The 13,487-nt window shown below is 44.1% G+C and overlaps 1 protein-coding gene across 1 annotated transcript; it reads left to right on the forward strand.

Moving 5' to 3' along the window:
* Positions 1 to 271: 271 nt before the first annotated feature.
* CDKN2AIPNL (CDKN2A interacting protein N-terminal like) lies at positions 272 to 8,104 on the forward strand. Its single transcript, XM_036123944.2, has 3 exons — positions 272 to 585; positions 1,866 to 1,965; positions 7,727 to 8,104. Exons 1-3 carry the CDS (start codon positions 347 to 349, stop codon positions 7,736 to 7,738), a joined length of 351 nt encoding a protein of 116 aa, XP_035979837.1. The 5' UTR covers positions 272 to 346; the 3' UTR covers positions 7,739 to 8,104.
* The last annotated feature ends 5,383 nt before the right edge of the window (positions 8,105 to 13,487 follow it).

Here is a 13,487-nt window from a genome sequence, read left to right on the forward strand (position 1 = left end):
GAGCCCCCAGGGCAAGGACACAGCACAGCTCTGGCTGGCACCCAGCTGCCGAATGGGAGAGGGGCACTCCGTCTTTGTGCTTGGGGGCCTCCGTTTCCCTACCGGTTCCCCGCGGGGTCGACTGAGAATGGCCTCAGCGGCCCCCGCGTAGACGCACGCCAGGCGCAGCAGGCTGTGGAAGTCTGAGGGGCCCGAGCCGGTGAGGCCGCCGCTCCCGGCGAGGGCGCTCCAGGTCGGTCCTCCGGAGCAGTCGCGCGCCGCAGGGGGCCCTCTAGCCGCCAGGACGTGGCGCGGTGCGAGTCGGGAAGGCGGCGGGCGGGTGCGGCCCTCGGCGGCGGAGGGCGCCATGGTGGGTGGCGAGGCGGCCGCCGCGGTGGAGGAGCTAGTTTCGGGGGTGCGGCAGGCGGCCGACTTCGCGGAGCAGTTCCGCTCCTACTCGGAGAGCGAGAAGCAATGGAAGGCTCGCATGGAATTCATTCTGCGCCACTTGCCCGACTACCGCGACCCGCCCGATGGCGGTGGCCGCCTGGACCAGCTGCTGTCCCTCTCCATGGTGTGGGCCAACCACCTCTTCCTGGGTTGCAGGTGCGGACCCCTGCGGGCTGGCTGACCCTGTCCCCTGCCTTCAGGCCCGCAGCCCTCCCCTAGGGCCGACCCCTGCCCAGTGCTGACCCCGCCCCCAACCTCCCGCCGCACTGGCCCGGCCTATGGCTGATTCCCACGCTAGCCAGCTCCTTGGAAAGACATTTAACCTCTCAGAGCCTCAATTTCCTCATTTGGAAAATGAGTTGTGAAGACTACAATATTAAAGAGCAAAAAAAAGAAAAAAAAAAAATGCACCCAGCACAGGCTATTTAGCAAGAGCTCAATCTATGGTGGGCGCTAAAATGCCATTGTCATCTGTATTAATACTATTGGTTTAAACCATCCCCTTTGCGGAGTACATTGTAAGTGTCTTGGCTCCCTCCACCCACATGGCAAACGTGCAGACACAGAAACTGAGATCCCCATTTTACATATGAAGGAGCTGAGAGAGGGCCATATGTCTTCTGGCAGGATTGTGGATTTTACCATTTATGGCAGGATGTGATCTGTGGCCTTTGGCTTTTTCTCCCCACTCCCCAGTCTGCTGGACTCTTTTGCCTCTCTGCCTTTCCTGTTAGGAAAATAACAGATGACTTCAAGGGGCTGTTGTTGAAGTGCTGGATAAGGCACCCCTTGTACTCCTCAATGAAGAAGGTGTCAAATCTTGAAGCTCCCACATCCTTTTATTTTAGTGTCTTGAAATTGTGCTAGGATAGTAAGATGACTTGTCTTAGTCCTGGTTTCTGTGCCGGTTTTGGCTCTCTGACTCTAGTCATATGCTTCCGCCAGCCCTTAGCCACTTGGTTTGTTGGGGTTGTTAGAGCAGGATTTGGAGGAGCAGTGCCAAAGGCTTTTCCTCTGTTTTCTGGGTGCCCCTGAGAAATCCTGGTTAATGGGCTCCAAGACTAGGAAAATGTCAGAAAATTGGAAAAATGAACAAATGATGTTATTTACATTAGACCAACATTCCGTGTGTTTAAAAAATAAAACATTTTGGTCCTCATACTGTATCCATGAATATGTACTGCCAGATGTACAGTGCCTCTATTTTTGTAAATCTTTTTTGTTTTGTAAATCTTGAAACGCCTGCTCTATTTGCATTCCTACAGTCGCTTCTGAATCCACAAGCCAGAAGAACGTTTCCTAACCTCCCGCTGAGCATGTGTCCATTTCCCCTGTAGTATCACATCAGAATGCTGAGTTGGGCTACTTGCAATTTCTCATTAACCCATAGTGACAATTTCTCCACGGTTTTTATCTTACTACTTTTTATTGTGCAGTTACAACAAAGACCTTTTAGACAAAGTGATGGAAATGGCTGATGGGATTGAAGTGGAAGACCTGCCACAGTTTACTACCAGGAGTGAATTAATGAAAAAGGTAAACAGGGTTTCTAAGTGCATTTGAAATGGTATAGCATTAATGGCCCCTGCTTTTATGTTGATGTGTTAGAGTATATTGTTTACTCCCCAAGGATCTAAGCCCTTTGATTAAAAAAATTTTTTTTTAAGATTTTTTTTTAAATTTATTTATTTGACAGAGAGAGCGAGCGAGAGAGGGAACACAAGCAGGGGGAGTGGGAGGGGGAAAAGCAGGCTCCCTGCAGGCTCCCTGCCGAGCAGGGAACCCGTCTCGAGACTCGATCCCAGGATCCTGGGACCATGACCAGAGCCGAAGGCAGACGCCCAACGACTGAGCCACCCAGGCGCCCCTCATTAAAAATGTTTAAAAATTTAGGACGCCTGGGTGGCTCAGTCGTTAAGCGTCTGCCTTCGGCTCAGGTCATGATCCCAGTGTCCTGGGATCGAGTCCCACATCGGGCTTCTTGCACGGCGGGAAGCCTGCTTCTCCCTCTGCCTGCCACTCCCTCTGCTTGTGCTCTCTCTCTCTCTGTCAAATAAAATCTTTAAAAAAATTTTTTTTAATTTGTTACTGAAGTATAATTGACATACAATATCCTATTCGTTTCAGGTGTACATCATAATGTTTTTATACATTACAAAATAATCTCTACTTATTATCTAGTTATCCATCATTCACCATACAAGGCTGTCACAGTATTACTGACTGTATTCTCTGTGCTGTACATCACATCCTTATGACTTAGTTTATTTTATAATTGGAAGTTTGGACGTCTTAAATGCCCTTCACCTCTGTGACCCACCCCCTACCTGGTAACCAACAGTGTTTCCTGAATCTATGAACCTGGTTTTGTTTGTTGTTTTTTTTAGATTCCACATAATAAGTGAAATTCATCTGTCTTATTTCACTTAGTGTAATGCACTCTAGGCCCAACCATGTAGCAAATGTCAAGATCTTTTTTTTTTTTTTATCGCTGAGTAGTATTCCATTATGTATAACAGCACATCTTCTTTATCCATTCATTTATCTGTGGACACTTAAGTGCCTTTTCACTTTCATTTCTCTGTAATTGGTATAAGCCTTTTCATAACTAGATAACAACTAAATTACACATTGTTGGTGGAGTAATTCATAAATTTAACCTCTAAACTTCCTTTATGAAGTTTTGAGCTTTTTGCTTAATTTTTAAGAAAATGTTGGCTAGAATGCTACAGCTTTCCACTTATTAAAAAATCTTGTTGGTAACATTAACTCATCTTTACCCCAATGGGTGAAGGTCTAACCAGACTGGTTTGGCCCATCTGACTTGCTGATGGAAATGTAGATGGAATAATACCCACATATAGCTGTTCTGTTATCACTTTAAATTGTCAGCATTTATAGATCACAGGTGTCAACTCTGTAGGGCTTAGTCTGATACGAGGTTGCAGACTTTACATGGTGAGCTATTGCCTGGGGAGCCTTGTATCTGGGTCCTTGTGCTAGGGCCCTGGAGAGTGTGGGAGAAAGAAGCTCAGATGATGGGCTGGGCATCCCAGTTGTTCTTCAGAATCCCCTAAGACATGCTTCTTTTTTTTTTTTTTTAAGATGTATTTATTTTAGAGAGCAGCACTAGTGGGGCAGTGGGAGTAGGGGAGGGCAGAGGGAGAGGGAGAAGAGAATCTCCAGCAGACTCCCTGTTGAGTGTGGAGCCCGATGTGGGGCTCCATCCCCTGACTCTGAGATCATGAAGCTGAGCTGAAGTCCGACACTTAACCGAATGAGCCACCCAGGCACCCCAAGACATGCTTTTTCTCATTTGCCTGGGCCTTTTCAGGCAGCAAAATTAATTGCTTCCTCTCTCCCAAAGTTTGTTTCTTCGGCACTCTACCAGGTCTATTTTAGAAGATTGTAAGCTTTTCGAGGGAAGAGATGGTGCCTAAAGTTTTAGTCCTTCTGTCTCCAAAACCTAGTATAGGCTTACCTAAGAGCAGCTTAGAAAATGCTTACAAAATTGACGAAAGCAATAGAGTAAAAGGCTGCAAGTCCGTTTTATTTCTATTCTCAGAAACATAGGTAAGCCCTTACCTCATCCTTGTTGGGTTTTGTTTTGGGAGGCAGGGCATATAAAGAGGTTCCCTTCTGTGTGGGTATCAAGGAACTAATCAAAACCTCAGCTTCCCAGAAAGTACTTCAGTCTCAAACAGCACACCCCACTTGATTTCAAATAGTTTTGCTAAAAAAAATACTCTTTTAAAATCTGAATCTGGGGTCAGAAATTGGAAGTTTGTGACTTTTTGGATTGTCTCATATAATACTTTAAAAAAAAATCTCTGGGCACTTCATCAGTGTCCCATAGTGGTGAGGTTCCTGGGGCTCAGTCATGGGGCAGCTAGATAGTTGCTGGCTGCCTGAGTGCACCCTAGGCAGGAGTAGGATCAGCTTTTACTTCCTAACTGCGTGTGGCAGATTCTTTCCTTCCTTTTTACTCCCAAGAGGTATTTTGCCATCCTTAAAACTTTTTTCAAGTCAATTTTGTTATACTTCTTTTTTTTTTTTTTTAAGATTTTTATTTATTTGTGTGAGAGAGAGAATGAGCAAGAGGGAGGGGCAGAGGGTGAGGGAGAAGCAGGGAGCCCAATGTGGAGCTCGATCCCAGGACCCTGAGATCATGACCTGAACTGAAGGCAGATGCTTAGCCGACTGAGCCACCCAGGTGCCCCTATACTTCTCTGTCTTATATGTAGTCATAGTCTTCTGGACTATTAGAGATCAGAACCCTTCATGATGTTTGGGTCACAGACCAAGGGAAACTAAGGAGCTTTTGTAATTGATAAGCATGTCCATAGACCAGTGTGAAGAACTACATGTGTGTGTTGGGCCAGGGTGTTTCTCTAATCTGTTAATACTGTGAAGGGGTCTTGAACCTCCACAGTATAGGAGTCCTCTGTCCTGGGATGTTCATTTCTGACACTGTCATTGCCCAGTGTCAGCCTCCAGAGAAGAGTCCTCAGGCACAAACCTGGTATCCCTGAAAGCAGCTCTGCCATCAGACTAGTCATACTCACCTAGCTACCTGGAAGAAGCCTGCGGGGAGCCTCTACTTCTAGAGCACTTTCGGATTATGTGTGTTTCGGCTTCCTTTAAATAAAACGTAAGTCTTCTTAGTAGCCAAGTTTTAGACTATTGATACCACTGAAAATGAAACTTAGTTAATCCTGAGAAGTGAGATCCTTAAAGGGTATGTAGAGTTTTGCCAGTTTTTAAGACTTCTAGATACTTCGATCCTGAGAAGGACTCTTCTGATGTGTGTGCTATGACAGACTTGGGTGGTGTTGAAGGCTGTCCCTTCTCTATTGAAGGCCACCCTGGGAAGCCACTGGAAAGAGTCATGGGGACTTCCCAGCAGTTCTTTTGTCTCTTGCCTGAAGTTTTTGCGTGTAATAGAGGCTGGCAAACATTAAGCAACATTGCTAGGCTACATACCAAAAAAAAACAAACAAACCAACCCTTGATATTGAGCCATGCACCTGAAAGTGTCGTAGTTCTGCCTAGAATAGATCCTGAGCTCTAAAATTAGAGTTTAGGTGGGTTTTAAAGCTACCTAGCAAGTAGAAATGAATCACCTGGCATTGTTGGCATCTTGAGACTGGACAGTGAAGGTAACTTAGGACATAATTTCTTTAGAGTAAGATTTAAGGGGTGCCTGGCTGGCTCAGTCGGTTAAGTGTCCGCCTTTGGCTCAGGTCATGATCTCAGGGTCCTGGGATCGAGCCCTGTATTGGGCTCCCTGCTTGGTGGGGAGTCTGCTTTTCTCTCCCCCTCTGCCCCTCCCCATGCTCATTCTCTCTCTTTCTCTGTCTCTCAAATAAATAAATAAAATCTTTAAAAAAAATAAAGTAAGATTTAAAAAAATTATATACTGCAGTTTTGAGGCAGATACATCTCTGTGGTCTATCCAACTCTTATTTTTTTGGTCTGAGAAAAGAAATGAGCATTGTTCTCTGACAGGTGGTATTTATCACACAGTTGCAGTGTATGATTTTTCTTCGGATTCAAATACAAATATACTGAGCAAACAATCTCAGTTATCTAACAGTCATCCCTAGGCAGCTACTAGCAGCCTTTGTGGCAGACCAGCTTTATCCATTAGCGAGCAGTAATTTACAAAGGGCAGCAGCTCACTCAGGAAGGGTGTCATTACTAGCACTGTCAGAGGTAATATTTCCAAGCCATTGTCTTAAGGAGAAAGAGGAGTGATTAACTAGGAAGCTATCATTATTGGCTCACAGAAAGAATTTGTCAACTTAATTTCTTGGCCCATTATTCCTGAGAACATTTTTATCCAAGAAGGAAAATGGCAGTACGGAAGGTGACTGGATTTGAAATGTGAACGAGAAGGTAGGAAAACAAGCATACTTGCCTTTGAAGAAGTGCTTTTCTGTGCATTATGTCCAATCTTGGCAAGCTCTAAGGTAATGGAAAAGCCACTCCTGTGGTGAAAGGAGATGTGATTTTAAAGCGGCAGGTATTTGGAAGTATTAAAACAAATTCAGCCTGTCAGATGAATGGAGCTACCTTTTCCCCTTTATCCACTAGAAAGAGAAAAAGCCAGAAAAGCTGATTCTGACCCCCCACGCCAGACTGTTGGCCGGTGCTCAGGATGAATAAATCACATGCCAACACCTTGTGTCAAAGACCATACTTGCAGCAGCCCGAGCTGTGGCAGCTTCTCGGCTGCCGTAGTCTTGGTCTGTTCTATGGGAAATTGGAAAGATGGCTTAGGGGATTTTCTTTTCCTTTGGAGTAATGATGGTTTCTTTAGGTGATACTGCATTCTCCCAAAAGGGGAAAGACTTGTTATATTTTGCTTTTCCTGAGGAATTTTGCTGTTTCATTGCTTAAAAAGACTGGAGTGACAGGCTTAGCTAGGAAATAGGTCATACCTTGAAAACTCTTATTACTAAAAAGACTCTCAGATTGATTCACTTGCACTGCTAAATGTTAAGGAAATCCATTCAAATACAAGGTGACAGCCAACATGATTTCTTCGCACCCAGCTTAAAAGTTGTCTAAAGCTAAGTTTAAATTTACCAAAGGTGCTAGAGAGCACCCAGAAAGAATATATCTGCTTCAGTTCGCCACTATTTGAAGACATGCATTTACAGTTTCTAATAGTGTGAAATCCAGGAATACATAACCTTCACATCTCCTAAATATCCTGAGTCAATGTGAAATCTTGTGAATTACTACCTGAATTCAACTGATTTTAATTTAGAAGAGTGTGTGATTCTGCTTTTAGAACCCTTCACTGAAGAGCATGCCATGAAGAAAGTTATATTTCAGGTGTTTCTGTTATCACTTTAAATTGTCAGCATTTATAGATCACAGGTGTCAAGACAAAAAAATTAGGCTCTAGGTCCCAAATAGATGGTATGTTCAATGTTTTGTTGAATTTTCTGTATGTACTAAAATAATAATTTGAGTCTACTTTCCATCTAGGTAGATAAATATTGTATTACTGCTGTATTTTATTTTGTAAAAGATTTTATTTATTTGAGAGAGCGAGAGAGAGCACACAAGCCGGGGGAGAGGCAGAGGGACAGGAAGAAGCAGACTCCCCACTGAGCAGGGAGCCCAATGTAGGACTCAGTCCTGGGACTCCAGCACCATGACCTTAGTGGAAGGCAGAAACTTAATTGACTGAGCCACCCAGGCACCCTTCATGCTGTATTTTAATTTATAAATTAGATTTGCTGGACTACATGGCTAAATAACTTTTTTTTTTTTTTTTCCCCAGCATCAAAGCTGAGGCAGAAGATTCATCACATTTCCAGCATCAGCTACAGGCTTAGGAAGGAGGCTGGGATGAATGTGACATGGACCACAGCAGCTCTCTTAAGATTCCTGGTATTTCCAACATGTAGGAAAGAGGCAGTTGGAATGACAATCTTGTCTAGTTTGGAGTTTTAAAAGGTCTCATTCTTCCAGTAGCTATCATTGTAAAAGTGTGCATGGATATTTATGTATTTATAAATCATGCCCTCTTTTTTTATTTTCACTTTTTGAATGTCAAACTTTTTGTTAAAAATGCCTATTTTTTTTTTTTTATGTTGTAATAATTGCCGGTAGTGAATTTTACAATTTGGACTTTTCAATAATGTATTTTCAAGTCTGATTGTGTTTTATGGTCTTTTCCCCTCCCTGCACTGAGGCAAACCAGCCCTTATTTCTTTTTTTTTTAAGATTTTATTTATTTGAGAGAAAGAGAGCATGAGAAGGGGGAGGGGCAGAGGGAGAGGGAGAAGCAGACTCCCCGCTAAGCAGGGAGCCCGACTCAGGGCTCGATCCCAGGACCCTGAGATCATGACTCGAGCCGAAGGCATATACTTCACCGACTGAGCCACCTAGGCGCCCTTATTTCCTTATTTCTTTCTGAAGTTTATGCCATCTTTATGGCCACTGCCACACACACTCATCTTTTTTTAAGAGATGAGTGAGAATCAAATCATAGGCCTCAGGTACCTACCAGCTCATGGGAAGAGGCGGCTTATGAAAAGGCATCTGGCCTTATTTTAAAATGGACACCAGGTGCCACAGCTTGATCCAGGCAGCCTAGTTGATTTATAGATTTTCTAGAAGGTCTCCTAGATAGCTGAGTAAAGCCCACGTTCTCTTTTTCTGCAGGGATCCTGAGGGTTTTGGTCTTCTAGACTTAAGGATTGCTTTGCCCATAGCCCCTGAAGAAATATTTGTGTAATGCAATGCTGTTTTGCTCTGGAATTCTGTTTTCCCCACTTAGTTAATATATCTGTTCTTTATCCCCTCCCTCTTCCACTCATTCATTCATTTTAAAAATTTTTTAAAGATTTTATTTATGTATTTGACAGAGAGAGAGACAGCGAGAGAGGGAACACAAGCAGGGGGAGTGGGAGAGGGAGAAGCAGGCTTCCCGCAGAGCAGGGAGTCCAATGCGGGGCTCGATCCCAGGACCCTGGGACCATGACCTGAGCCGAAGGCAGACACCTAACGACTGAGCCACCCAGTCGCCCCATAAAAATTTTTTTTTTTTTAAGTTTTTTTTATTTGTTAGAGCACAAGCAGGAGGAGCTGCAGGCAGAGGGAGAAGCAGGCTCCCTGCTGAACGAGGAGCCCGATATGAGACTTGATCCCAGGACCCTGGAATCATGACCTGAGCCGAAGGCAGATGCTTCACCGACTGAACCACCCAGGCGCCCCTAAGATTTTATTTTTAAGTAATCTCTTCATCCAACTTGGGGCTCGAACTTACATTGAGATCAAGAGTTGCATGCACTACCAACTGAGCCAGCCAGGAGCCCTCTATTTCTTATTTAGTACCCACCATTAAGAACTTACCTCCAGGCATAAATATTGAGAGAGGGACTTCATTTGGGGTCAGCAATATAACAGTCACAGCAGAATTCACTCATCACTGGGCTTGGTATTTGGGGTAATGGTGAATAAGGCAGTGGACCCTGTCTTAGCTGAACCTACCAGTAAACCCAGGTAATTAAAAAAACCAGGAATGCTGAAGAGGAGAGCTGGCTGTGGGAGCATGATGCTGGGAACAGACAAGTGGGATGACTCTCACCCACTGCTCAAGCCTAAGGACAAGCATCACACCTTGGATGAGCACATCTCTGTGCAGCTTCTGGCTCTAATCTGTAGCAATCACTAGGGTGGACCACGTGAGGTCAAGATCTCTGATATAATTGGGCAAACCATTTCTCTCCCTAGCCTTACCTGGGAAATGGAGGTCGTAGAAATACTTAGCACAAAGAGCTGTGGCAAAGACGAAGATGTTGCAGGGGTAAGCTAGTGCTCAGTGAGCCTTAGCCTCTTCCTCACATGTGGCCTAGCCTCTTTCTATTCTGGTTACCTATACAAATTTGTGAGGCTTAAAAACCAAATTTACAAATTGGGAAATATCAGAGTGGGGATGTTCACTTCTAAAATGCATCTTTCACAGGTTTCTCATCACGGATCCTATTTTCTCTGTAAGATCTAATGCCCTTTTAAAATAATAACATCCTGTCAGGAACGTATCCATTTCAGAAAGCAAGCTTAAATTGTGCACTGATTGCATGTTCCCCTCCCCCATTCTTCTTCACTGTATTTTTGAAGACTTCTCTAGTTAGTCAAAAGCAAATTTTCTGATAACCATTTTCTAATGGGTTTTCTTATCATTTCCTCAGCTTAAACTGTCTCTGTTTTTCTTCTCATCTTTAAAACCTTTGTAGCTATCTGATCTATAAAATTAAGCGGTATTTTAGAATTTCATCCTTTATGTTTTTCTGGGATAGAAAGTGGCACAGGAATCTAAATTTTTGCATTGCAGCAGTCCTTGTAGTGTAGGCAGAATGGCCCACTCTTAATGGTGAAACTGCAGCTCACTGCAAGATACTGGCCTTGGTATATGCAGTGCTGTCCAACACGGGGTAAGGATCAAATGAGGTCATAGGAAGGGAAATGGTAAACTGTTACCTTCAAATGAACAACTAGAGAGCATCTTTTCTGTTAACGACTTAAGTGTCAAGACCTTGTGAGAAGCAAGTACTAACAGTACAGTTTAGGGTGCTCAATTAACCATGATACCCTTTTATATTACCCAGAAAATTGCTTTTTACAATATTCATTAGAGTCTATAGCCCACCTGATGAATTGTCTACCATTGCAGAGGCAAGGAATTTCCAGGATCCATGTGGACCTGAGGGCTTACCTATTCCATGGGCACTGGGAGGATTCATTATCACTGCCCAGCCTCTGAGGCTTTGCTATTTGTAGTAAACGGCACTGAAAATACACATTGTCACATCTGAAATGAGATTTATATTCTTTTTTTTTTTTTTTTAAAGATTTATTTATTTGACAGAGAGAGACACAGTGAGAGAGGGAACACAAGCAAGGGGAGTGGGAGAGGGAGAAGCAGGCTTCCTGCCGAGCAGGGAGCTCGATGCGGGGCTCGATCCCAGGACTTGGAATCATGACCCGAGCCGAAGGCAGACGCCCAACAACTGAGCCACCCAGGTGCCCCGAGATTTATATTATTCTAAATGTCAGGTAACTCAGTGTTTCTCTGCTGCTCAGCCCTAAAGTCTCTGCTGGGTCCCCTTTTGTCTGGAAAGAGACTCAACTTCTGGAGTCTGAGGACTGTAGTCTAGGTATCATGTCATCTAGTCATGGCTCTCATCCTTGACTAGTTAAGAGACACCTTTTGGTTCTGTAGGAAGTAAGACTAAACACAAATCTTAAGAGGCAAGAGTTTTAGAACTTAAACAGATTGTAGTCATGGAAATTGCTTCCTTTAACGAATGCTGAATGCACACTAAAAAAAAAAAAACAAAAACCTGCCCTCATGGAGATTATATATATATATATTTATATATATAAAAAATAAATAAAAGATATATATTACATATATAATATACATATTGTATATAAAAAGTTTTATACACACACACACACTCCTTGGGGAAGAAGAATCTCTCTGGGCTTGGTTTTCATGAAAATAAAGAGCAAGCAAGTGAGAGAGGCTATTTATTCATTAAGTGAAAAGCAAGCCAGATGAGGTTCTGTTTCTTCCCCGAAGTTTACTCTATTCCTTCCAAGTTAGGACTCTCAGGTCTAGGGGTGGCAGTGTGTTGGCTGCCTTTCTCATTTTGGTTTAGTTTTTCTCACAATGCCAAGCATTAGGGGCAGAGTCCTTTGCATATGTGCTTTTGTCAGGGAGGGAGGTGGGCCTGAAGCTTTGCCCACAGACAAGAGAACCAGCTGAGGAGGTGGGGGTAACAAGAATACATCACCTGAACAGATTCCCTTGGGAATCAAAAAAGAAAAGTAAAAATTGAGACTATTAAGTTCCCATTAGACAGTGCTATAATTCTTAGCATATCCTAGGCATGGACATGTGAACCAGAACTTTTTTCCTTGACAGTGCTCTCAGGCAAGGAGGGCTCTTCAGAAATAACCCAGGTGGTCCCAGCCCAAGTCCCATCCTTCTTTCCCAGCCTAGGTAGAGTAGGCAGATGACCCCAAAATAGCCTTGATTATGGTCTTCCAACCTATTTGCCTGGGAGACATGCTGTTAGGGCATCTTGAGGCAGGTCTTGGTCTTCCCCTGGTTTAGTGAAAGGGTGATTAACAGTAAGGAGGTCAAGCTTGAACTGTTCGGGCCTGCTGACTAAAAGCCCTTGCTTTGCTGTGGATCCTAGCATCAAAATCTCACTGCTGGGGCTGCATTTTCCTGTCTCTTTGATATCTTCTCATATTAAGAATATTTAACTGAACCTAGATGTAAACTGGTAGATAATTCCTTCCTCCTGATTTACTTCACATCAGTGTAGGGATCTTCAAAGTGGGGGATGATTCTTACTTTGATCTTTATTGGAGGCTTCAGTGGAAAAATTTCTTTAAGTACCTGGCATTTCGTGAGCTTTCCCTGCTTCATTCCTACCCTACTCTCCCTTTGAGGCCAAGCTGGGAAAACAAAATGTTTCAACTAACTTACACGAAAGAAAAATGAGCACCCACAGTGACCTCCACAAGACCAGGCTCCATCCCCAGAGCTGCAGAAGGGCAGACCAAATCAGTTCCAGTTGCAGAGTAGGGCCAAACATGTGAGTTGGCACCCATTAAGTACTCAGTAGCTATGCTGACAAAATGAATGGCAGCAGGCACTGAACGATGCAGCCTTAATCAAATGCCTGGCAGTCCCAGAGAGGGAGGTAGAAGCAAAACCTCCAGGTGTGCCTGGGTGGCTCAGTTTAGTCTGCCTTTGGCTTGGGTCATGATCTCAGGGGCCTGGGATCGAGTCCCGTGTCGGGCTCCCTGCTCAGTGGGGAGCCTGATTCTCCTTCTCCCTCTGCTGCTCCCCCTGCTTGTGCTTTCTCATTCTCTCTCTCAAAAAAAAAGATAAAATCTAAAAAAAATAAAAATAAAAACAAAACCTCCAGAATGGGGATTGGGGGTCAGCAGGTGGCCAGAGCTTATAGGTCCACTGCAGTCCTCCCCTAACACTAGGTGCCTTGGAACTCCTGTACTCCTGCATCTAGGGTCTGGGGCTTGTGAAGGCTGTGGATATGCTCCCCTCTCCATGAACATGGCCTTTGCCCTAGCACTGGCATGGCAGGCTTGCCTGAGTCTCACCTTGTAAACCGTTGAGACTTTATCACTCAGTGTGAATTGTGGACCCCAGCTGACTGGGAACTGTTCGACTTGGTCCATCACCTACAGTCCCACTTCCCCTTAAACCACTTGTTTTCAACTTCTCAGGTGGTGAGACAATGACTCATGCTTCCTTCTACCTTTGTGTTTACCAAATTATTTTTTATGACTACATGCTACTTTTATAAAAACCAGAAACCTGCTAATCAGTGTCTCCAGAGGATTTGGAGCTTGGACCCTGGAGGTCCTCTGCTGTCCTACTGGCCTCCTGCCCAGGCCTGTGCATGTACTGCCAGAGGCTGTCTGGAAAGGAGGTTTCCTAGTATTTGGATTTACATTCCAGTCTTTGGAACTGTATTTGTATTGTTGCTCTTCCA

Source organism: Halichoerus grypus, chromosome 2 (assembly GCF_964656455.1).
Source record: "Halichoerus grypus chromosome 2, mHalGry1.hap1.1, whole genome shotgun sequence".
NCBI classification, from domain to species: domain Eukaryota; kingdom Metazoa; phylum Chordata; class Mammalia; order Carnivora; family Phocidae; genus Halichoerus; species Halichoerus grypus.

Excerpts from the sequence above, each read along its gene's own strand:
- CDKN2AIPNL (XM_036123944.2), top strand. The coding sequence starts at position 347 with ATGGTGGGTGGCGAGGCGGCCGCCGCGGTGGAGGAGCTAGTTTCGGGG. Across the intron at positions 586-1,865 it reads CACCTCTTCCTGGGTTGCAG|TTACAACAAAGACCTTTTAG; the intron begins GTGCGGACCCCT and ends TTTATTGTGCAG.